This window comes from Pseudonaja textilis, chromosome 14, assembly GCF_049901715.1.
Source record: "Pseudonaja textilis isolate UNSWEBS1 chromosome 14, rPseTex1.2, whole genome shotgun sequence".
Classification (NCBI taxonomy): Eukaryota; Metazoa; Chordata; class Lepidosauria; order Squamata; family Elapidae; genus Pseudonaja; species Pseudonaja textilis.
Window position 1 is genome coordinate 15,135,005 of NC_142003.1, and position 25,405 is coordinate 15,160,409.

The following is a 25,405-nucleotide window of genomic DNA, read 5'->3' on the forward strand; positions in this document are numbered from 1 at the left end:
CGTCTTCTTTGGCTGTCTGCACAGGAAAACGGAGCTGGAAAGCAGGTTACTGGAGTGTGGAGGGAATGGGATTTTGCAGTATCCTTCCCCTGCCATGCCCACCAAGCCACACCCACCAAGCCATGCCACACCCACAGAACTGGTAGAAGAAATTTTTGAATCCCACCACTAGAAGGGACCATGCACTGCAGCAATGCAAGAAGACCAATGAAACCAGGGTTCCCCAAAGTGGCTCTATTGGATTATGCTCTGTTAGCTTTGAGATTGTGTGTCGTCGCAATATACTTTTGCTGTGGGGAAACTACTGTGAAAAAATTCCCGGTGGAGAAGAAGGTGGTCCTAGCACCTTCACCTCCAAAATTTCCATGGGGGTGCCTTTTCAACATATATTATATTTTTTTAATAACTCCCAGTGTCAAGAGTAATTTTGCAAGCCTTAGGAATGCATATCAGGGAGATCAGAGGAGTATTTAAAATCAGGTGGAGTCTGAATGAATGAAACCAGAGGTTTCCCCCAGGTAAGAAGGCTATATCAGATGGTAGCCTTATTTAATTTCCTTTTTAATCATTTCTCTTGCTGCCAGGATAGACTATCTTTACATGTCAGCCTGAGGGCGGGGACTCTTATTTCTACTGGTAATTGTAGGTTGTTTTGGCTGCTGTTTTTGTACGGAAAAAAAAGGGAATATTTAAATACACAAATCATGAAGCAAGCCCACCCTATCAAGCCACCCAAATTCAGCAGGCAAATCTGTCATATGTAGCCTTTGGTGATTGGTATTTGCTTGCAGGCAATCCGTTTTCTGTCCTATGGACCAGGATGGCTCTTTCTTAACAGATTAACAGAGTTGGAAGGGAGCTTGTAGGTCATCTAGTCCAACCCCACACCCAAGCGGGAGACCCTACACAATTTCCAGTCTCTTCTTGAAAGCCTCCAAGGCTGAAGTTCCCACAACTTCCAAAGGCAAACTTCTGTTCCATTGGTTGATTATTATCACTGTCAGAAAAGTTTTCCTTATTTCCAGGTTGAACCTCTCCTTGTTCAGTTTCCATCCATTATTCCTTGTCTGGCCTTGGAAAATAGCTTGACCCCCTTCCTCCTCTCTGTGGCAGCCCCTCAACTATTGGAAGATCGCTATCCTGTCTCCCCTGGTCCTTCTCTTCACTAGACTAGCCAGGCCCAGTTCCTGCAATCACTCTTTCAAGAAGAGATCTGAGAACCATTCGACTGAAATTGTACAGGGATTCCTGCCCAAGCAGGGGGTTGGACTAGAAGACCTCCAAGGTCCCTTCCAACTCTGTTATTCTACGTATATTCTATATACGGCAGACAGGTCTGGGGGTGGGAACAGAAGGCAGAATCAGGGGAGGCACCCAGGGACAGGTGCCCTGCCTGCATCTTAGGTCAGTTTTACGCTGTGATCGCTCGGTGTCCATTCCATCCAAAGCTCTGAACAGCTGGAGGCTGATGCGTCCGGCCAGCTGAGGGGGGAGTAAAAGGTCCACTTCTCCCCTTCAAAGACTTTACTACCGCCTCTGTCAGCCTCGGCTGCACACAATTAAAAACCGGGAAGGTGGGCGGGGGGTTGGGGGAGGCTTGTTCTCACCACAGTCGGCTTGCTTGCTTTCCTGGCAGAGGAAAAAGCAACGAACAAGCTTGTGCAGGGGTTTGCCCCGGATCCCTGCTGTCTCGGGAAGGGGGAGAGGAATGGTGGGGAGGGGGCTTCTGCAGCATGCAAAGCCAGGTGGGCTTTCGTAGCAGTCACATCAGAAGCTTCCTGACTGGAAGAGGGCAAGACAAATGGTCATACCCGTCTCTCTGAAATAAAACAGGCACCCTTTAGAGGGAGTAGGGCTTATAGGGAGGAGGAGGAGGAGGAGGAGGAGGAGGAGGAGGAGGAGGAGGAGGAGGAGGAGGAGGAGGAGGAGGAGGAGGAGGAGGAGGAGGAGGGGAGGAGGAGGAATAATAATAATAATAATGTGGGGTCCTTGGTGCACTTCTGAGCTAGGTGGCTTTCTTGCAGATATTTCATGACCCAACTAGGGAGCATCATCAGTGCAAGGAGGAGAAGGAGGAGGAGGAGGAGGAGGAGGAGGAGGAGGAGGAGGAGGAGGAGGAGGAGGAGGAGGAGGAGGAGGAGGAGGAGGAGGAGGAGGAGAAATAATGTGGGGTCCTTGGTGCACTTCTGAGCTAGGTGGCTTTCTTGCAGATATTTCATGACCCAACTAGGGAGCATCATCAGTGCTGGGAGGAGGAGGAGGAGGAGGAGGAGGAGGAGGAGGAGGAGGAGGAGGAGGAGGAGGAGGAGGAGGAGGAGGAGGAGGAGGAATAATGTGCGGTCCTTGGTGCACTTCTGAGCTAGGTGGCTTTCTTGCAGATATTTTATGACCCAACTAGGGAGCATCATCAGTGCAAGGAGGAGAAGGAGGAGGAGGAGGAGGAGGAGGAGGAGGAGGAGGAGGAGGAGGAGGAGGAGGAGGAGGAGGAATAATAATAATAATAATGTGGGGTCCTTGGTGCACTTCTGAGCTAGGTGGCTTTCTTGCAGATATTTCATGACCCAACTAGGGAGCATCATCAGTGCTGGGAGGAGGAGGAGGAGGAGGAGGAGGAGGAGGAGGAGGAGGAGGAGGAGAGGAGGAATAATAATAATAATAATGTGGGGTCCTTGGTGCACTTCTGAGCTAGGTGGCTTTCTTGCAGATATTTCATGACCCAACTAGGGAGCATCATCAGTGCAAGGAGGAGAAGGAGGAGGAGGAGGAGGAGGAGGAGGAGGAGGAGGAGGAGGAGGAGGAGGAGGAGGAGGAGGAGGAGGAGGAATAATAATAATAATAATAATGTGGGGTCCTTGGTGCACTTCTGAGCTAGGTGGCTTTCTTGCAGATATTTCATGACCCAACTAGGGAGCATCATCAGTGCTGGGAGGAGGAGGAGGAGGAGGAGGAGGAGGAGGAGGAGGAGGAGGAGGAAGAATAATAATAATAATAATGTGGGGTCCTTGGTGCACTTCTGAGCTAGGTGGCTTTCTTGCAGATATTTCATGACCCAACTAGGGCGCATCATCAGTGCAAGGAGGAGAAGGAGGAGGAGGAGGAGGAGGAGGAGGAGGAGGAGGAGGAGGAGGAGGAGGAGGAGGAGGAGGAGGAATAATAATAATAATAATGTGGGGTCCTTGGTGCACTTCTGAGCTAGGTGGCTTTCTTGCAGATATTTCATGACCCAACTAGGGAGCATCATCAGTGCAAGGAGGAGGAGGAGGAGGAGGAGGAGGAGGAGGAGGAGGAGGAGGAGGAGGAGGAGGAGGAGGAGGAATAATAATAATAATGTGGGGTCCTTGGTGCACTTCTGAGCTAGGTGGCTTTCTTGCAGATATTTTATGACCCAACTAGGGAGCATCATCAGTGCAAGGAGGAGGAGGAGGAGGAGGAGGAGGAGGAGGAGGAGGAGGAGGAGGAGGAGGAGGAGGAGGAGGAGGAGGAGGAGGAATAATAATAATAATAATGTGGGGTCCTTGGTGCACTTCTGAGCTAGGTGGCTTTCTTGCAGATATTTCATGACCCAACTAGGGAGCATCATCAGTGCAAGGAGGAGAAGGAGGAGGAGGAGGAGGAGGAGGAGGAGGAGGAGGAGGAGGAGGAGGAGGAGGAGGAGGAGGAGGAGGAGGAGGAGGAATAATAATAATAATAATGTGGGGTCCTTGGTGCACTTCTGAGCTAGGTGGCTTTCTTGCAGATATTTTATGACCCAACTAGGGAGCATCATCAGTGCAAGGAGGAGAAGGAGGAGGAGGAGGAGGAGGAGGAGGAGGAGGAGGAGGAGGAGGAGGAGGAGGAGGAGGAGGAGGAGGAGGAGGAGGAGGAGGAGGAGGAATAATAATAATAATAATGTGGGGTCCTTGGTGCACTTCTGAGCTAGGTGGCTTTCTTGCAGATATTTCATGACCCAACTAGGGAGCATCATCAGTGCAAGGAGGAGAAGGAGGAGGAGGAGGAGGAGGAGGAGGAGGAGGAGGAGGAGGAGGAGGAGGAGGAGGAGGAGGAGGAGGAGGAAGAGGAGGAGGAATAATAATAATAATAATGTGGGGTCCTTGGTGCACTTCTGAGCTAGGTGGCTTTCTTGCAGATATTTCATGACCCAACTAGGGAGCATCATCAGTGCAAGGAGGAGAAGGAGGAGGAGGAGGAGGGAGGAGGAGGAGGAGGAGGAGGAGGAGGAGGAGGAGGAGGAGGAGGAGGAGGAGGAGGAGGAAGAGGAGGAGGAGGAGGAGGAATAATAATAATAATAATGTGGGGTCCTTGGTGCACTTCTGAGCTAGGTGGCTTTCTTGCAGATATTTCATGATCCAACTAGGGAGCATCATCAGTGCAAGGAGGAGAAGGAGGAGGAGGAGGAGGAGGAGGAGGAGGAGGAGGAGGAGGAGGAGGAGGAGGAGGAGGAGGAGGAAGAGGAGGAGGAGGAGGAGGAATAATAATAATAATAATGTGGGGTCCTTGGTGCACTTCTGAGCTAGGTGGCTTTCTTGCAGATATTTCATGACCCAACTAGGGAGCATCATCAGTGCAAGGAGGAGAAGGAGGAGGAGGAGGAGGAGGAGGAGGAGGAGGAGGAGGAGGAGGAGGAGGAGGAGGAAGAGGAGGAGGAGGAGGAGGAATAATAATAATAATAATGTGGGGTCCTTGGTGCACTTCTGAGCTAGGTAGCTTTCTTGCAGATATTTCATGACCCAACTAGGGAGCATCATCAGTGCAAGGAGGAGGAGGAGGAGGAGGAGGAGGAGGAGGAGGAGGAGGAGGAGGAGGAGGAGGAGGAGGAATAATAATAATAATAATGTGGGGTCCTTGGTGCACTTCTGAGCTAGGTGGCTTTCTTGCAGATATTTCATGACCCAACTAGGGAGCATCAGCAGTGCTGGGAGGAGGAGGAGGAGGAGGAGAAGGAGGAGGAGGAGGAGGAGGAGGAGGAGGAGGAGGAGGAGGAGGAGGAGGAGGAGGAGGAATAATAATAATAATGTGGGGTCCTTGGTGCACTTCTGAGCTAGGTGGCTTTCTTGCAGATATTTCATGACCCAACTAGGGAGCATCCTCAGTGCAAGGAGGAGAAGGAGGAGGAGGAGGAGGAGGAGGAGGAGGAGGAGGAGGAGGAGGAGGAGGAGGAGGAGGAGGAGGAGGAGGAGGGAGGAGGAATAATAATAATAATAATAATGTGGGGTCCTTGGTGCACTTCTGAGCTAGGTGGCTTTCTTGCAGATATTTTATGACCCAACTAGGGAGCATCATCAGTGCAAGGAGGAGAAGGAGGAGGAGGAGGAGGAGGAGGAGGAGGAGGAGGAGGAGGAGGAGGAGGAGGAGGAGGAGGAGGAATAATAATAATAATAATGTGGGGTCCTTGGTGCACTTCTGAGCTAGGTGGCTTTCTTGCAGATATTTCATGACCCAACTAGGGAGCATCATCAGTGCAAGGAGGAGAAGGAGGAGGAGGAGGAGGAGGAGGAGGAGGAGGAGGAGGAGGAATAATAATAATAATAATGTGGGGTCCTTGGTGCACTTCTGAGCTAGGTGGCTTTCTTGCAGATATTTCATGACCCAACTAGGGAGCATCATCAGTGCAAGGAGGAGGAGGAGGAGGAGGAGGAGGAGGAGGAGGAGGAGGAGGAGGAGGAGGAGGAGGAGGAGGAGGAGGAATAATAATAATAATAATGTGGGGTCCTTGGTGCACTTCTGAGCTAGGTGGCTTTCTTGCAGATATTTCATGACCCAACTAGGGAGCATCATCAGTGCAAGGAGGAGAAGGAGGAGGAGGAGGAGGAGGAGGAGGAGGAGGAGGAGGAGGAGGAGGAGGAGGAGGAGGAGGAGGAGGAGGGAGGAGGAGGAGGAGGAATAATAATAATAATAATGTGGGGTCCTTGGTGCACTTCTGAGCTAGGTGGCTTTCTTGCAGATATTTCATGACCCAACTAGGGAGCATCATCAGTGCAAGGAGGAGAAGGAGGAGGAGGAGGAGGAGGAGGAGGAGGAGGAGGAGGAGGAGGAGGAGGAGGAGGAGGAGGAAGAGGAGGAGGAGGAGGAGGAATAATAATAATAATAATGTGGGGTCCTTGGTGCACTTCTGAGCTAGGTGGCTTTCTTGCAGATATTTTATGACCCAACTAGGGAGCATCATCAGTGCAAGGAGGAGAAGGAGGAGGAGGAGGAGGAGGAGGAGGAGGAGGAGGAGGAGGAGGAGGAGGAGGAGGAGGAGGAGGAGGAATAATAATAATAATAATGTGGGGTCCTTGGTGCACTTCTGAGCTAGGTGGCTTTCTTGCAGATATTTCATGACCCAACTAGGGAGCATCATCAGTGCAAGGAGGAGAAGGAGGAGGAGGAGGAGGAGGAGGAGGAGGAGGAGGAGGAGGAGGAGGAGGAAGAGGAGGAGGAGGAGGAGGAATAATAATAATAATAATGTGGGGTCCTTGGTGCACTTCTGAGCTAGGTGGCTTTCTTGCAGATATTTCATGACCCAACTAGGGAGCATCATCAGTGCAAGGAGGAGGAGGAGGAGGAGGAGGAGGAGGAGGAGGAGGAGGAGGAGGAGGAATAATAATAATAATAATGTGGGGTCCTTGGTGCACTTCTGAGCTAGGTGGCTTTCTTGCAGATATTTCATGACCCAACTAGGGAGCATCGTCAGTGCTGGGAGGAGAAGGAGGAGGAGGAAACAACAACTGTGGGAACCTTGGAGCTATCTGAGCTTGTATTTTTTCTTTACAGACATTTCATGACCCCCCTAGGTAACACCATCCGTGCTAAAAGGGATCGGGGTATTCTCGCAGACATTTCACTACCCACCTAGGTGACACCATCAGAGCAGAGGGCGCTGTACAGAGGGCAACTCCCCTCCCCTGTGAGCTACCCATTATTAACATTGCATAAATGTGAGCCCGGTAAGCCACCTAAACACATGATGTCCCCCTCCCCTCCCCACCACCATCTGAAGTGCTACAGTTTGGTGGTCTTCTCTCCCTGCCCCCGGATTGCATCGGTTACTTTTTTTGTGCATCACTGAGTCTGGATTGTACATTGGTGTTTTTCAAACTTGGCAGTTTTAAGATGGGTGAAGTCAATGCACCTTAAACTTGCAAGTTTGAACAACACGGATATATGACATAGATATGCATAATGATATATGCTCAAATTCCAGGAAATCAGGAGCCTTAAAATGCATCATCTTTAGTCAACTACAGGCTCATTCCATCCAACACAAATGTATATTTAGAAAAGAAAGTTCTCCAGTCAAAATCTGCAAAATTGCTGCTCTCCAATTTAGATTTTGAACATAGAATCCTAGGGCTGGAAAGGACCTCAGAGATCTTCTAGAGCAATGGTGGCTAACCTTTTTCAGCTCGCGTGCCAATAATTGTGTGCACGCTCACATGCCAGCAACCGGAAGGCAATGCGTGCTACCCCCCCCATGCCCCCTGCACATGCGTGCATGACCCTCCTTTGTGTGCCACGCATCTGTGCATGCACACGCGACTCCCTCCTTGCACGCTGTGCGTCTTTGCACATGCACGTGCAATTGCCCCCTCTCATGCCGCATGTCTTTGCACATGCATGCACAATCCCTTCACGTGCAGTGCATCCCTGTGCATGCATGCATGCCCCCCGTGCACCCCGCTCCGGCCCCTGCGCATGCTTGCCAGATACCCGACAATCAGCTGTCGGCCGGCAGCGCATGCAGGCATGCACAGTGAGGCTCTTCCAGGTGTCAAGCATCCAGAAAGTATCCATGATATCAATCACTCCAAGAAGTTATCACTCCAATTGATTTATTAGGAACAGATCTGGCATGTCAAAAGCAATTTCCCAAATGAAGGTTTTTTCATGCATTACACAGAATCCACCTCCTTTCCTCCTTTCTCTCCTCCCATTTCTACACTTCATAAATCACGAGAACCAATTATCTGCAACTGGAAATTCTTAATACGACACACAGAATAACCTTGAACTCTCACGTGCCGGAGGAAATGGCTCTGCGTGCCCCATGAATCTCACTCAGTGTCGCTCAATGCTTGCTTGTCACCATCTCCAGGGCTTGGAGATAAAAAGGAAACCAGTGTATTGGCCGAAAAGTCTTAGCTCAATACAAAAATACTGGGGAATTTCAAAGCTTTCGGTTGAAATTCAAGATTTATGTGGTTTTCCCAGAATTCAGGAATTATTCCTTAACAGTTGCATACATACCGACCCAAACAAGTTGTGACTTCTCTGCACATTGTGACAAATCATTGTTCATTCGAACCACTTTTTTTTAAACCATTGGTCTTGATTAACAACAAGATGAAATTGAGATCACAAAACCTCTTGATTTGACTCATGTACATATCATGGCTGATTAGCGAGGTTTCCTTTTGTCTACTGACTTAATTTTATCTGTCAGTTCCAAGTAACAGGAGAACTGAAGACCTGTGTTTAAAACCAGTTTCTCTACTTGATCCCAGAGATATTCTTGGTATCTTTCTCCCCTGCAGAGTTGGTGCACACACACACACACAAAAACCCCTATACCAGTATATTGTTTGACCGCATCAGAACAACTGAGAAAATTCCCTTGAACACAAACACAGCTAAAGGCGATTCAGATCAGAAGTAGGGAAATGCTAGATTTTTAAGACCAAGGTGGATTTAGACATGAAAAAGAATATCAGGCTACAATTCATCTGCCCTGAGGACTTGCAAAACAAAATACAGAATAACAGACTTGAAAAGGATCTTGGAGGTCTTCTAGTCCAACCTCTTGCCCTAGCAGGAGACCGTATATTATTTCAGACAAATGGCTCTTCTTAAAAACCTTCCATGATAGAGCACCCACAACTTCTGGAAACAAAGCTACTCCATGGATTAATTGTTCTCGCTGTCAGGAAAGTTCTTTGTCCTTCTAAGTTAGGTCTCTCTTTAACAAGCTTCTACTTATTACTTGTCTTGCCCTCAGATGCTTTGAAGAATAAGTTGACCCTTTCTTCTCTCAAATATTGGAAGACAGCTATCATGTCACCCCTAGTCCTTCTCTTTGCTAGACCAGACATACCCAGTTTCTGCTTTTTACAGTTCCAGTATCTTTGTTTTAGAAAAGCTTGATGTTGGAACTCCTGGGAAACTGGTAATCAGAAACTGGTGGTAGGACTGGAATAGAAATCCTTTATTGGCCGAGTGTGATTGGACACACAAGGAATTTGTCTTCAGTGCATAAGCTCTCATTGTACATAAAAGCTATAAGTGATAAATCATAGTCATCATAAAAATACATTCATCATAAATCACAAGATACAACTCTTAGTGATAGTCCTAGGATACCAAATAAGCAATCAACATAAATTGTACTAAGAAACTAAATAAAACAACATAAATCGTAAAGATACAAGCAACAAAGTTATAGTCATAAGTAGAAAAGGAGATGGGTAATAGGAAGGATGAGAAGAAGAATAGTAATACAGTCTTAGTAAATAGTTTGACAGTGTTCTGGGAATTAGTTGTTTAGCAGAGTGATGGCATGTGGGAAAAAACTGTCCTTGTATCTAGTTGTTCTGGTGTGCAGTGCCCTATAGCATTGTTTTAAGGGTAGAAGTTGAATCAATTTATGTCCAGGATGTGAGGTCTGAGGATATTTTCACAGCCCTCTTTTTGACTCGTGCAGTATGCAGGTCCTCAGTGGAAGGCAGATAGGTAGCAATTGTTTTTTTCTGCAGTTCTAATTATCCATTGAAGTCTGTGTCTGCCTTGTTTGGTTGTAAGTGTATCAAAGCTGCAATTTTAATCATGCTTGCAAATGAATAAGTTCCATTGAATATCCCAGGGTCTATTGTTGAATGAACAGTCGTAAGAGTGTACTGCATAAAGAATTTGGGGTAGATTAATCAAACTACTAGGGTGTGACCTTAATATATTAAGGTGAAAGAGAGAGATGGTTTGTGTGCACGCATTCATGCACACTTACAGATGTATAGGAAGACAGACAGACTCTGTGCAGTACTTCAGATTTAGAGGCCAAAAGGAGGTTTTAGAACATGAGGGGGCTATGCAGTTCTTTAAACCAAGCTCATCTTTTCCTTGATTGTGTAACAGCTATGTAGATGTGGTGTTCTTACCAAGGAAAGTTCATGGAATTGCCCAAGAATCAACCATGACTTTAGTAAGTGGTTTTTCCTTTCAATAAACCAACGCTCAGCGTTCCAATGAAACTCCCCGTTTCATTCAGCACTCATAAGCAAAGTTCAGAGAGATCTCTTCTGTTTTCAGAAAGAGATGCCCCACATTTATTTGTACGATCTATTTTTCGTGTTAAATGAGGATGAGAAAGTTTATAACTTCATGTAATGCTTAACCTACAAAAGTTCATTTAATGAGTGTCAACTCATAAAACATTCCTACGCCTGTTTTAGTAGTTGCCATAAAAAGGGGGGGAAAGCAAAAGTACATTCCAACTCTTATCTTTAAAAGATTGTAACTAAACTACCAGAGCTTTTGCCCGTGAATATATTTAATTGGAGAACATGAAGGATGACATCCAGCCCCTGAATGTGCTCAATTGGAGAATCTGGTTTATGAGACACCCGGAGGGGAGGGAGGGGGGGAACAGGGTCATAGGGGACTGTAAATGACATATGCCAGAGTTGGCTTGATACAGGGCAGTGCCAATATGTCGCCTCTAATGAACCCTTTGAAGTTTTTTGAAGGTTGGCTCGAGAATCATGATTTAATTAGGGTGATTGCTGGATTCCTGACAGCGCATTCAAAGCAGTGGTGAAATGCTACCGGTTTGGCCCAGTTCAACTGAGAAAGTAGCAAAGGTAGCAAAGAAGGTAGCAACGAAGAGAAAAGTGTAGGATCGGCCCCGGTATAGGTTCTAACCTATATTGGAGTAGCAATGTTCCAATATTTGAGGGGGCTACACGGAGAAGAGGGGGACATCCTATTTTCCAAAGCACCTGAAGGCAGGACAAGAACCAACGGATGGAAACTAATCAAGGAGAGAAGCAGCCTGGAAATAATGTCCTAACCGTGAGAACAATTAACCAGTGGAACAGCTTGCCCTCAGAAATTGTGGGCACTTCATCGCTGGGAGTCTTTAAGAAGTGACTGGACCGCCAGCTATCTGAAATGGTAGAAGGTCTCCTGATTGAGCAGGGGGTTGGACTAGCAGACCTCCAAGGTCCCTTCCAGGTCTATTCTGGATTGATTGACTGCTCACATTACTCACCCTCTGGTCACTCCCAAATGGACTATTTTTTTTTTTTTTTTTGCTGGACCTGGTATGAAATCTGGCCCCAATGAATTCACTGGGTGCCAATTAGCCTTTGGCTCTGCTAGCCCCTTGGAATGCTAGCTTTGTCTCTGCCTTCCAAAACAGCCCCAGTCTGTTCCCAAAAGATATATTGTTTAGCCTGTTATTGTTGTGGGGGTTTTGTTTTTTTACATGCAGGAAGGAAAAGCACGGTGGGTCCTTCCTTTTTATCAAAGTCTAATTAGGGATTGAAGGCAGATTACCGGATTGGCAGAAGGGAGGGGAGGCCTCAAAATGAGGACCTTCCCAAGGCAGGACAAGGGGGGGGGGCAGCTCTCCTGCCAAAGGGGGAGGGGTCATCATCACCTCATTTCGGTCTCCATTAACACCGTCTGGGTTCAGCCTCTTCAAGCCAATTAGCTGGTGGGCTGAACTGACCTGGAAACCTTCTGGACTCATTTGCAAAAGGAAGAATGATTCAGGAAGAACGATTCGGGGATTCGTCGGCTGGCCTACGGGCCTTTCCTCGGGGGCCGCTTTTCTGAAAAGGCTCAAGGAAAACACTGGGAGCTCCCAAGGCTGGTGGGTGGGAGAGAAAGGAAGCAATTAAGAGGGAGAACGGGTTTCCTATTGGTGAAGGATGGATTACGCCTTCTTGGACTGGCGATTGTGCACCATTAATGCACCGTAAAACAGCGTCCTTGTAGACCCAGCGTCCTAGAATATCAAAGAGTTCTCCTTTTTTATTACTAATTGCCATTCGTTGAATAGGAATAATGAGCTGGAAGGGACTTTGGAGGTCTTCTAGTCCAGCCCCCTACTCAAGCAGGAGAACCTATACTATTTCAGGTGACTGTCCAGTCTCTTCTTAAAAACCTCCAGTGATGGAGCGCCCATGATTCTGGAGGCAACTTCTGTTCCATTGATTAGTTGTCCTCAGTTTTGGGAAGTTTCTCCTTAATTCCAAGTTGTTTCTCGCTTTGATTCGTTTCCATCTATGGCTTCTTGTCCTTCCCCCTGGGGCTTTGGAGAATAGATTGACCCCCTCTTCTTTGTGGCAGCCCCTCAAATACTGGAATACTGTGATGACTCAAAGCGTAACACAAATGTAACAAAATCCAAAACGTAAATAAATGTCCTTTAATGCCTCCAACTTGGCCCCACTGTTCAATAATTCTCAGTTGGAAATAAAACGTATTCAAAAATAATCTTCAGAAGAAAGCAATACAGTCCGAATTTAATGAGCAGATAGAGGTGAAATAAAAAACTAAAACAAACTACGATGAAGGAATTTCCACAACGGACCAGGATAAGTAATTACCAACTTCACGGAGATAACAAGGCACAGTCTGTTGGAAGGATGCCAATCAAGATAACTTCAGCCCAAAATAAAACATGCTTTGCTTCTGGCAACACTGTGTTTTAACCGTCTCTCTTATATACCACTCTCCCCAGCTGCAACCAATGAGGGGTATCATGGCCGCTTCCTCTCTCATAAGCCAAGTTGTTTCCTTCTCCGTTCCTCCCTGCGTGTCCTAGAATGGAAAGGGGATGGGCCTGGTTCTTCCTCTGATTGCCCAGCTGGCCTCTGCCCCTCCCCAGCCTCCTCCACAACCTCTGGAGCCACACCTCTACACCCTGTCGGCTGTTCCTCCTCTTCCTCAGAGTCTAACAAGGGCATGACATACTGCTATCTTGTCACCGCTAATTCTTCTTTTCTTTTGACTGGCCAAACCCAAATCCTGCAGCCATTCTTCTAAGCGTGACAGCTGTTAAGTGAATTTTGCCCCATTTTACAATCTCTCTTGCCACCGTTGTTAAATGAATCACAGCCATTGATAAATTAGTAACCTGGTTGTTAAGTGAATCCTAACTTCCACATTGACTTTGTTTGTTAGAAGGTCGCAAAAGGGGATCATGTGACCTTGCTGGGACACAGCTACGGTCATAAGTATGAACCAGTTGCTAAGCGTCCAAATTTGGATCACGTGAACAGGATGCTGCTGCAACGGTCATAACGGTGGGGAAAAAAACAGCCCAAAGTCATGATTTTCAGTGCCGTTGTAAGTTTGAATGGTCACTAAGCAAACTGTTGTAAGTCAAGGACCACCATCCTCTCAGGGAGGGGGACATCAGCAGTCTTTCTCCAGCTGCTAAGGGAGCTGCTAGCAGTCTTTCTCCAGCTCCACCATTCTGGGCAATGTTGTTGTGACCTGCCGGTTGGAGGTACCTGGGCCAGTCTTGGAGGCTGAGGAGGGCTCAGACAAGGGCTCTGCATCAGAGGCAGAGATGAGGCCAGGGCAGGCTGGCAGTCATCAGCTGCCTTTGGAGTCAGACAGCAGTGAGGCAGTGGGAGCTTCTGGGACTGGTTCCCAGCCTTCACAGAGCTGCCAAAAGGAAGGAACAATTAAGAACTCAGGGTCAACGTGGGAGTAAGGCCACAGGTGGACAACGAATGGCCCCTCCCATAAGAATTAAAAGAGGGACTGAAACGAATATGTTAGCACTGAAACTGAAAGAAAGAAAATACTTTGAATATTTTTTAATTTTGAATAAATGGTATGATTGGGTAGCAAGCAGAAACAAGAAATAAGACAAGAAATCTAACTGTAAGAAGCCTTAAGAAAGTAAAATGTAAATATGTACAATATATAAGAACCTAAGAATAATAATTATAGAAAAAGTCATTAATCAATATCAGATAAATGTAAATACACTGTGTTAAGATATATCAGATAAAAACCTGTATAGATGTCAAAAAATACTGCTGAAACTATGATGTTTTATGTTGTAATAATGGAAACAATAAAAATATATTTTTTAAAAAAGGATTAAAAGAGGAGCAAAAGGGGAGGAGGCTTTTGCAGGAAACAGTTCGTTCATTTGTTTGTTCATTCGTTCGTTCCAGCCTCGTGAAGATTTGTCTGTGTAATCCAAACCTTCCCTGTCAGCACTGAGTGTGTAAATATTTACTGGGCAGCTTTCCAAGATAGATAAGGTCTGAGCTAATGATTATACCTTTGCAAGACTGTCTGCCAGGCCGTTGGCTGAATGTGAATGCAATAAATTCACATTCGTTTAATAAAAGAGGTTTTGCCGGGACACAGAGTTTGCTTAGTGCTTTTGGGGGAAGCCTAAGACAGAACAAATGTAGTACAATCTGGAGAAGGCCCATATTAGCTCCCTCAGACCATTCCAGAAAGTGATTTTTCCCTGGGTCCACAAAGGCCGTCTTGTTTCTGCAGCTCCCTTTGTATCTTGCAATTGATGTGCTGATGTGGGAAATTCTCTCTTTCCAGAGGGAGGGAGGATCAGGGTAAAATGGTTCACATCTCCCCAGCCTTTGCCTGTCGTCTTTTCGAATGGACCCTCCCCCCCTCCCCAGCCTAGTTTACATTTTTGGTACAAAAAAAAAAAGGGTTCTGTCCCCATTAATCTTGAGTTTTGCCTTTGAAAAAATGTGCTGCTTCTAGACTTCATGGAGAACGGAACCCTTTTGTCTGTGTGGACAAAACTGTGTGAAAATGATGGAAGGAGGGGTGTCATTGAGGCCATGAAACTGAGACAAAAGTTTATTTCTGTAGGGTTTTGGTGGAGGCTTCTGTTTTCTTGGTAGAGTAGAGTAGAGTAGAGTAGAGTAGAGTAGAGTAGAGTAGAGTAGAGTAGAGTAGAGTAGAGTAGAGTAGAGAATAAGGAATAGAATAGAATAGAATAGAATAGAATAGAATAGAATAGAATAGAATAGAATAGAATAGAATAGAATAGAATAGAATATGGGATAGGGTAGGACAGGATAGAATTAGAATAGAGTAGAGTGAGTTGAGTATAGTAGGAATAGGAATAGAATAGAATAGAATAGAATAGAATAGAATAGAATAGAATAGAATAGAATAGAATAGAATAGAATAGAAATAAAATACCATAGCATAGGAATAGAATAGAGTAAGACTAGGACTAGGACTAGGAATGGAATGGAATGGAATAGAATAACAGAGTTGGAAGGGACCTTGGAGGTCTTCTAGTCCAACCCCTCGGTTATGCAGGAAACCTTATATCATTTCAGTCAAATGGTTATCCAATCTTATCCTAAAAATTTCCAGTGTTTGAACATTCACAACTTCTGGAGGCATGTTGTTCCACTGATCAATTGTTCTGTCAGGAAATCGATCTTATACTGTAAGAGCTTTAAAAGGCAACACTTCATAATCAGGAAAGATGTTTTTCTGAGGATTTATTTTATTTTTGCTGTTGTTCCTTCAAAGCAGAAAACAACAACAACCCAAATGCCTTGATTTACAACAGTTTATTTAGTGACCATTTGAAGTTACAACAGCACTGGCAAAAGTGACCTATAACCATTTTTCACACCATTTACGACCATGGTATCATCCTTGGGGTCACGTGATCAAAATTCAGATGCTTGGCAACTGGTTTCATATTTATGACGGTCGCAGTATCCCGGAGGTCATGTGATCCCCTTTTGTGACACTATAAAAAAGATGTTGAGACTCTAGAAAGAGTGCAGAGAAGAGCAACCAGGATGATTGGGGGATGGGAGCTTAAAACATACGACGAATAGTTGCAGGAACTGGGCCTGGCTAGTCTAGGGAAGAGAAGGATCAAGGGAGGCAGGATAACAGCCTTCCAATATTGGAAGGGCTGCCATAGAGAGGAGGAGGAAGGGGGTCAAGCTGTTTTCCAAGGCCAGACAAGGAACAATGGATGGAAACTGAACAAGGAGAGATTCAACCTGGAAATAAGGAGAAACTTTCTGACAGTGAAAACCATAAACCAATGGAACAGAAGTTGCCTTTGGACGTTGTGGGAGCTTCATCACTGGAGGCTTTCAGGAAGGAATTGGATTGCCATTTGTTAGAGATGGTATAGGGTGTCCTGCTTGGGCAGGGGGTTGGACTAGATGACCTACAAGCTCCCTTCCAATTCTGTTAATCTGTAATCTGTATCTGATAAGCAAAGTCGATGGGGATGCCAGATTCACTTAACAACTAAGCAGATCCCACGATTCACTTGACAAATGTGGCAAGGCACAACTTACTTAAATCAATGTTCTCACTTAACAACAGAAATGTTGGGCTCAATTGTGGTCCTAAGCTGAGTACTACCGCTACCTATCTTTTCTAGTGATTCAGTGCAGGTGGACACGGCCAAATAACGTTGGGTGAGTCTGTCTTCGTCCATCTCTTTATACGCTGCTTGTTCTGACCCTCCGTTCTCAGTTAACTTTAAGCCTTTAAGAAGAGAAGAAGAGAAATTGTACAGACTCTGCCCTGAAAATCTTGCTAATTGGTTCTTCCTGTGGTTTCCTAAAGTGGAATTGGAAATGAATGCAGATGCTCCTGCCACATGAAACCCTGGGAAGAAGGCCTTTTGTCTTTTAAAACAAAACAAAATCCTTCTGTAAAAATTAGTAACATGCCATGGGGAATATATGGTAGTCCTCAATTTAGGATCATTCTCTAGTAGTACGCCTGTAATATGTTAATTTCATCATCAAGCTACATATATCTATAAATAAATATAACTGATTTTAAGTCAGTAATCTAATACAGGTAACTAGCCCAAAATTTCTTTTTTCTTCTTTTCTTTTAAGTTTTTATTTTAAATTTACAACAAATCCATCTTTCATTTAAACAGTGTGTTGACTGGGTACATATATCTTGTGCTAACAATTATAATTAACATATTTTTCTTGCCAAACTATCAGTAATCACATTTTCCTCATAAGCCATTGTCGCTTACATATTTTATCTTCATGACAATCTGTTCTGACCCAAACCTTGTTCCAAGGAAGCAAACACGAAACAGAGGTAACAGCAAAACCTTTTTAATGATTTAATGATTCTTTATCATTCCGTTCCTTCCCAGTTAAAAAGCTGTTTCAAACTAATTGTCTCTGATAAGAATGTGCCTTGCTAAGGTGGTGCAAGGCTGCCAAGAACACTACATAAAGTTGCCAAGAAATAGTTCAAACACAAAGAGTCTCCAAACACCAATCAGGATACTCCGAACGTCCACAAGGCTTTAGTGCAAAAACTTCTTTGCTTCCGGCAAAGAACTCCGGTTTCTCGGTTTCTCTTAAGGGGTGGGGGGCATTATCTTGCAGCCTTACTCCTGAGTCACCCGTGCACACTTGGCCAATAAAGAATTTTATTCTATTCTATTCTATCACATGAGCCCTGGACACTGCAATATGAACCAGTGGCCAAGGATCTGGATTCTGATCATCTGACCAACCCTGGGGATGCTGCAATGGTCATAAGTGTGAAAAACGGTACTACATCACTTGTTTCAGTGCCACTGTAACTTCAAACGGTCACTAAATGAACTATTGTAATTCGAGGACTACTTATAAGAGTGAACTTTAATCTGAAGTATTTAGGGGACGACCATTTCCCTCAGAGGTGTGAGCAGAGTTCTTTTTTCAAGAGGCCCTTGACATGACAGGAAACATTCCCAGAGGTGTTTCTGTCACTCCTTCCTTTGTTTCCTTTCATTTGGTTAATTAATTAACTCTGTGGTTTATTGACCTCAGGTTCATTTAACCAGGCTTGCAATATTTAAAAATATTCATCGCATTAATCCATTAGATGGTGCCGAAGAACCTAAGACAACAGTTCCATCACAATTAATTCAGATCTGGCTCTGCAAACCAGAGGCCGTTGTTTTGGACACTAGAAAAAAATGTTTTTCTCATTTTTGGCAGTCTAATTCTTTGTGCTTTCAGCTGCCGAATCTTTTACCCGTGACGATTGACTGTGGCTCATCCAGCCATCTCTCTCTTAGATACTGACACCTTTTTTTTTTTTTTTGCCTGCTGTGTCTAGCTCGGGATGTTCATTGATCCGTTGATTATTGGCTGATTCAATTCCAACAGATGCTCACTGGGTGGCTAATATGTGTAGGGAAAGGAAAGCAAGCCTGCAAAACAAAACAAAACAAAGCCGCAGGTACCCCTTTCGCTTTCCCAAAGACTGTGGAAAGCTACGGCCCAGAGAGTTCAGCAACCATTCTCAGGTATCATGGAAAATTGAAAGCAGCAAAAGAAAGAGTCCTGGGAAGAAATGAATGGGATGAAAATACAATGAGGGTATTGTTATTTTCATGGTGTCCATATTAAAACTTTAGTAGGAGCGCTGAGCCATCCCAGTCAAATGCTTCTCCGATCTATTTTTGAAAACCTCCAGTGGTGAGGCCTCCACAATTTCTGAAGGCCAACTGTTCCACCGATGAATTGTTCTCACATTCCGGAATATTTTTTCTAGGTTGCTTCTCTCTTTGATTAGTTTCCACCGGTTCTGTATCCTGTACAGATGCAGACAGATAAACTCCACAAAACATCCACAACAAAGTACTTTTATTGGTTCATCAGGTATCCTCATAACTCACATTTGTGATGAAGTTCTTCTTTCATGACCAATCCTTTGCATATCTGTCTTGTAGGTAAAAGGATGGCTTATCTCCTATCCTTTTTCTCCCGTCTTGTAACGATAGAAGTACAATAGTTACCATGAGTCCATGAGTTCAGCCAAGAGTGAGGAAAACTGCCCCAACCCATCGAGGGTCAATTGAGTGACCAAACAGGATTACAGATGTGGTCACATGATATGGACTACATTTCCCAGGTAGCCTTAACTACATTTACCATGATGCATTCCCTTAAGGGGACAGCTCACAATTGCTACCTACCTATCCAATTCCCATACACTGGCTGGACAGCACACCACCCACTATTTCTTGTTCTGCCTTTAGGATAAAGGGTTGACTCTCTCAAGTACAGGAAAACTGCTAGCATTTCACCCTTAGTCCTTCTCTTCTCATACCTTGTTCCTGCAATGGTTCGTCATACGGTTTAGCCCAGGGATGGGATTCAAATTGTTTAGCAACTGATTCTGTGGGTGTGGCTAGGTGGACCATTTGACTGAGTGGACGTGTCATTGTGGTGAAATGGTTAGAATGCAGCACTGCAGGCTACTTCTGCTTATATTGCCACCTGCCGGCAGTTCGGCAGTTCGATTCTCACTAGGCTCCAGGTTGACTCAGCCTTCCCTCCTTCCGAGGTGGGTAAAATGAGGACCCAAATTGTTGGGGAGGCAAGAGGCTGATTCTGTAAACCGCTCAGAGGGCTTTTTAAAAGCACTGTGAAGCGGTATAGAAGTCTAAGCGCCCTTGCGATTGCTGTCATCTTGGTTGCTCTTCTCTGCATTTTTTTTCAAAAAATTTAGCAATCAAAAGGTTTTGAAACCAAAAATTTCAAAAAATTTTTAGCAAGGGGTTCTCTGCCCAGTTGCTAGTCAGCCTCCTGCATCCACAGTGGGGGTGGGGCATTTTTGCCCTCCCTGGGCTCCGGAGGCTTTCCTCGAGCCTCTGGAAGGACGAAAACAGCCTTCCCAGGCTCCGGAGGCTCTCTGGAAGCAGGAAACAGGCCCATTTCCAGTCTTCCCAAACTTCCAGGAGGCCCATTTTTCACCCTCCCCGAGCCTCCGTGCACACCCTGCATTTACCTGCATCCAAAACAGGCCAGATGGGGACTTCTGGGAGGGGTGGGGCCAGCCAGGAGTGGGATTTGGGGGTTCTCCAAGCTGCAGAGAATCTTAGTGAGGGGCTCTCCCGAGCTCCTGTGAGCCCCCAGCAGCCCACCCCTGTTGAGAATCTCCATAGACAGAGAGGAGAATTCCATGTCTGATCTTTTTCTCCTGGCTTTAAGTGTTGTGGTTAGCCAGCAGCAGGTGCAGAAGGCTGAGGAGAGCGAGGACTCAGATGATGGGCCAGGACCATTAAGGAGTGGACTGCTGCCTTCAGAGATTGTACGGGCTGGCAGCAGCAATGAGGAGGTTCCCGAGGAGCCTGTGCCAAGTGCACGTGCATGCAGGATTGCTCACAGGAAATAGCAGCTGCAGCAGCATGGGCAACTCAGGAGTAAGGCTGCAAGGTAACAGCCCCTCCTTCAAGAAGATAAAAGGCAGCTGTGAATTGGACGTTCTTTGCAGGAAGCAAAGACATTTTGAAACTCAGCCTTGTGGACATTACAGTATCTTAAGTTGGTATTTGAAGACTCTTGTGTTGTGAAATATTTCTTATCTGTGATTCTTGGCAGTCTCGCACAGTTTTGGCGAAGCTCGTACTTATCAAAGTTAATTAGTTTGCAGCAGCCTTTTAACCAGGGATTCGTAAGAATCTTTAAAAGGTTTCTGTTCCCTTTGGTTTGTGTTTGTTTTATTGGAAAAGCGTTTGGGTCAGAACATTTAGGGAGAAAGAGAAAGAGCAAGTGGTTACCAGAACAAAAAGTGACCGCATGACTTTGGGACACAGCAAAGGTCATAAGTATGAATTTGAATTTTGTTCACCTCATCATGGGGATGCTACAAGGGTTGTAAGTAAGGAAAATAGTCATAAGTCACTTTTCTCAGTTGTAACTCTGAACAGTTACTAAATGAACTGTTGTCAGTTGAGGACTACCTGTATTTAAAAGGAGGCGAAGCTTTAATCACATTTGCATTATAAATTTGCATTATAAATGCAAATGTCGAAAAGGTTATTTATGGCAGAGTTTCTGCAGCCCTGATCCCTGCCTCATTTCCTTTTGTCCTTGTAACCTCCCCTCTCTGGACTTCTGTCCTAAACCTCTCTTTAAAGTAGGGATGCAGTTAAAAGATGTCATAAAAAGTGCAAATGTAAACAGTTATAAGAATGTTTTCTGGGAATTCTGGAAAATGTCCTTTCAAAAACCAGGAAAGAGAACATTGCTTTAGGAAAAAAAAGAAAAGATTTTATAAATCCTTTTAAAAACTTACTACAGGACTACAGCATAAGAGGGAAGTTGACAAACAGCTCTGGTTTTAATTTTATCTTTGATGGTTTTTTTTTATCCCTGTTGGGGGGAGGAATGTGGATTGAGAATGAGCATGAAGCAATTTAGATCTTTTTAAAAAGAAAGATGGGAGAGCAGAGCTAACCTCTTTAAAACCAAGAGCATTTTTCTTACATATTTCAAGCGCATATAAAGCTTGTCTTATCTAACTCCATAAAGTCATCCTAATTTCTGACCTCTAATTTCCATCAGGCTAATTGGCACAAAACTACTTGCGATATCTTTTTTTATAAAACATGCACATGCACAGAGCGGGGGGAGGGAGAGAGAGAGAGAAGAAAGGGAGGGGGAGGGAGAGAAAGGGAGGGAGGGGGAAGGAGGGAGGGAGAGAGAAAGAGAGAGAAAGAGAGAGGGAAAGAGGGAGGGAAAGAGAGAGAGAGAAGGAGGGAGAGAAAGAGAGAAAGGGAGGGAGATAGGGAGAGGGAGGAGGGAGGAGGGAGGGGAAGGGGAGAGGGAGAAAGGAGGGAGGGAGGGAGAGAAAGAGGGAAGGGAAGAGAGAGAAAGAGAGAGAAAGAGAGGGAGAGCAGGATGGAGAGAGAAAGAGAGAGAAAGGGAGGGAGGGAAGAGGGAGAGGGAAATGAAGGGTAAGGGAGGGAGGGAGAAAGAGAGGGAGGCACAGAGAGAGAAAGAGAAAGAGAGGGAGGGAGAGGGAGGAGGGAGAGAGAGAGAGAGAAAGAGAACTGTATTTCTCCATAAAAACTTGCTGAAAGAGTTCACAGCTGTCTTGCCCACTTGGAAATGCCCTGTGAACAATGAAAAAATTTGCACAAATGTTTGACATGTGAACCCTGTGGGCACAGCATGATGGGAAGAAGGGAGAGACAAAATTGAAACCTAATTTTTTTCAATAATCTAAGCATGTATGGAGAATGGGATCATCAACAGATATTAGCTGAAGGGGATGCAGCTTAAAAAATATCCGTTCAAGATAATTCTGAATTTAGTCATACCAGAAAATGAGCTGCCTACTCTGCTTGTTATTTCTGCCTTTCTGAGCAACTGTGCTGCTGCAACAACTGCTGGCTGATGCGTTGTGAAGTCGTGGCTTGTTTGTGGCGCTTAGTTCCCTTCTGTGGGGTGGGGTTGCAGTAGAAGCAGGACACTGCCTTGACTTGGATAATTGAACTCAACTGAATGATTGCAAAGAAGAAGAATTATTCCATTGAATAATAATTGAATAATATTCAATCGAATTCAATTATTCAGTTGAAGACCACCATCTTGAAAGGCAAGACAAAAAACAACGGATGGAAACTAATCAAGGAGAGGAGCAACCTAGAGTTTAAACCAGAATTGTTCTTGTTGGGAATAATGAAAGGGAAATATAGGAAAAAGATTAAATATATCATGAGCTTTTTAATCTTCTAAGATTAATTTCCATCCATTGCTTCTTGTCCCGCTTTACGTGCTTTGGAAAAGACGTCGGCCCTCTCTTCTTTGTGGCAGCCCCTGAGATATCAGATGACTGCTATCATATCACTCTTAGTACAGAAAAGTACAGTTACATTTAAAGGAAGAAATCTTTTAATAATTACTTGGCTGAAGTATTTAAAATACAAACCAAATGTTAATAAAGCTATGTTTAGTTAAAAGATTCTTCAAGGCTCTTTGCCGCTGGGATAAATTTTCTGTTTCTACATATTTAAATACATTTCTACATCCTCTTTCTACATTTTTAAATAACATTGAACCCAATAAAGATGGATCTCCGTATCCAGTATTTGGCCATAATAAACCTTAACAATAAATTAGTTAGGGGTTGTTGTTTTTTTGCACCATTGTTTTACGTCCTTAGAAAAACAGACAATAAAATCAAACTAGCAGCAATTATTAAAGTTGGTTGTATTTCCAGTTGTTGTTATTTTTAAAGCTTTCACTAAATGCATATTTTGGTCAAAATTAAGTAAATTTTCTATCCCATCACAGATGGTACCATTCTGATGGCAAGTTAGAATGGGAGGGACCCTGCCTAGGTAGTATCAATTAGCATCATTTAAGCAAGGCTTCGATGAGTTTTCTCAAAATGAACATAAATGAAAAGTTTAAAATCCCAAATTCTTTTAAGAAAACTACAACTGGAACAACTACCACTTGATATGGAATAGATTATATGAGTGGTTAGAAGCAAGGGGTAGAAGTTAGAGGAAGAAAAATGATGAACGCTTTTATTTAAAAACAGAGATGGTGTATAACTATAATCGCTATAAGCACTCAAAATATGAATGAGTTAAACATAAAGAAAAAATGACTTTATGTGTTTTTGTATCATTAGTACTATTATTAGTAAATGGGAAAATATATTTTATAGCATTAGCTATGGTTTTTGTTTCTTGTAAACAGTACACTTGGCAATGGTGGGATTCATAAATTTTGACTAATGGTTCTGTGGGTGTGGCTTGGTAGGCATGGAGAGGCTTGGTGGGCGGGGCTTGGTAGGCATGACAGAGGAAGGATATGGTAAAATCCCCCTTCCCTCCCCAGCCCACTAACCTGCTTTCCAGCTCCGTTCTCCTGTGCAGGGCAACCAAAGGAGACCCAGCCGATCAGCTGGGGCTCAATGGGAGGCAGAGAAGAGATGGGGTTGGTGGGGCCAGTCAGAGGTGGGATTGGCCGGTTCTCCGAACTACTCAAAAGTTCTGCTACCGGTTCTCCAGAACCTGTCAGAACTGGCTGAGTACCACCTCTGATTAGTACTATTATTAGTAAATGGGAAAATATATTTTATGGTATTAGATATGGTTTTTCTTTCTTGTAAACAGTAAACTTAGACAAAATGCTGTATTCAAAAATGTTTATGAAAGGAAAGAAAGAGAGAGAGAGAAAGAAAGAGAGAGAGAGAGAGAGAGAGAAAGAAAGAAAGAAAGAAAGAAAGAAAGAAAGAAAGAAAGAAAGAAAGAAAGAAAGAAAGAAAGAAAGAAAGTTAGTTTGCCCTAAAAACCTTGCTTAAATGGGAAGGATTTATTAGGAGCTCCCAGTTCCAAAGGTGAGCTTAGTTTTCCTATAAAATTCAATGCTCCTGCAGTTATCATGTTCTGAAACACGATAAACCAATGGAAAATGTTTATTTGAAGGAAACTGTCTGGTTTTCATCCCTACAGAAACCTGATGCCAAGGACCCTGGAGGGACAGATCACCATGGAGAAAACGCCAAGTTATTTTGTGACCAAGGAAGCCCCTCAGCGCATTTACAATATGTCCAGAGACACCAAGTTGATCGTGGTGGTTCGCAACCCCGTGACCAGGGCCATTTCGGACTACACTCAGACCCTTTCCAAGAATCCCACCATCCCCAGCTTCCAAAACCTGGCCTTCAAGAACCTGAGCATGGGTCTTATTGATATCACCTGGAGCGCGGTGAGGATTGGTCTTTACGTGAAACATCTGGACCACTGGTTGCGTTACTTCCCTCTCTCCAAGTTTCTCTTTGTCAGCGGAGAGAGGTTGGTGAGCGACCCAGCTGGGGAAATGGGCCGCGTTCAGGACTTCCTGGGCCTCAAACGCGTGGTGACGGACAAGCACTTCTACTTCAATGAAACCAAGGGTTTCCCTTGCCTGAAGAAACCGGAAGGGAGCAGCAGGCCCCGGTGTTTGGGGAAGTCCAAAGGACGGCCACACCCCAAAATTGACCTGCAGATTGTCCAACGCCTGCAGGAATTTTACAGGCCCTTCAACTTGAAGTTCTATCAAATGACAGGGCAGGATTTTGGGTGGGATTGAGAGATCTCCTGGAACCAAGGAGGCAAGAGGGAGTGCCGTGGGAGCAAACAGAAGGCCTTCTCTAAGCTCCCATGAAGGACTTAACTTCTCCCCAAAGCCTGTTGGGCAAAGGTGGCATCTGAAATGCAACATCCGAGGAACGTTTTCTGAGTCTGACCCTTACTAATTTATATAATTTCCTTCCAATAAGAGAGAATTGTTACGCTTACGGTGTAGTGGAGAGAAAGACATTAAGCCTCGCCCGGCTGACATCCGCAAGACGAGAGCGAAGGACGGGAAACATAGATCGGTTGAAATATCCCTGCTAAATAAATCTGGCCAAAATGGATAAGATTTCTGAATTCGTGTTGGGTGAGAGAAAATAAGTCAAAGAGGGTGTCAACTAAAATAAGACTCCTTTGGTTTTTTTAGTTGCCAGTGGAAAGGGTTGTGCGGGAAAGCAGTGCATTCCTTAAATGCCTCAGATAATCACCTTGGCAGCCCAAAACTGTCCGCATGCAAGATTATTACTGGAGAGCGTGATTGATGACTCTTGG

General features: G+C 44.8%; 1 protein-coding gene across 1 annotated transcript in view; it reads left to right on the forward strand.

Annotated features, from left to right (window-relative positions):
• Window positions 1–25,200, forward strand: part of HS3ST6 (heparan sulfate-glucosamine 3-sulfotransferase 6) — a 63,630-nt gene extending 38,430 nt beyond the window's left edge. The window contains exon 2 of the mRNA XM_026704571.2: window positions 24,251–25,200. Coding sequence (XP_026560356.2) covers window positions 24,251–24,869 — 619 coding nt within the window. The 3' untranslated portion in view covers window positions 24,870–25,200. The remainder of the gene's footprint in view (window positions 1–24,250) is intronic.
• The last annotated feature ends 205 nt before the right edge of the window (window positions 25,201–25,405 follow it).